We start from the raw sequence: 267 nt of genomic DNA, 5'->3' as shown, positions 1-267 counted from the left end.
AGGAGCAGCGTGCCGGGCACGTGCGGGACCTGCAGATCATTGATGCCTACCGGGAGCACACCAAGGGCGAGAGCATCTCGCGGGTGCTGAGCCAGGCCATCACCACCACGCGCACCGTGCGCGCCGTGCTGGGCACCGCAGAGTTCTTCGAGTTCACCCTGAAGAACCCCTACAGCATCCAGCACACTGTCACCATAGAGGTTGACCACCCTGAGCTCAGGTGGGGGCTGAAGTAGCATCTCTCCTATGCTGTCCCCCCCCTTGTGA

The 267-nt window shown here is 62.9% G+C and overlaps 1 protein-coding gene across 1 annotated transcript in view; it reads left to right on the top strand.

Annotated features, from left to right (window-relative positions):
• Positions 1–14: 14 nt before the first annotated feature.
• Positions 15–267, top strand: part of NPHP4 (nephronophthisis 4) — a gene marked incomplete at both ends in the record, with an annotated part of 4,447 nt that continues 4,194 nt past the window's right edge. Inside the window, one exon of the mRNA XM_008937185.1 lies at positions 15–224. Coding sequence (XP_008935433.1) covers positions 15–224 — 210 coding nt within the window. The remainder of the gene's footprint in view (positions 225–267) is intronic.

The sequence above is a fragment of the Merops nubicus genome, unplaced genomic scaffold (assembly GCF_000691845.1).
Source record: "Merops nubicus isolate BGI_N331 unplaced genomic scaffold, ASM69184v1 scaffold30803, whole genome shotgun sequence".
In the NCBI taxonomy this organism is placed as follows: Eukaryota; Metazoa; Chordata; class Aves; order Coraciiformes; family Meropidae; genus Merops; species Merops nubicus.
The sequence above is the reverse complement of the archived record's forward strand: the minus strand, read 5'-3'. Positions and strand labels throughout refer to the sequence as shown.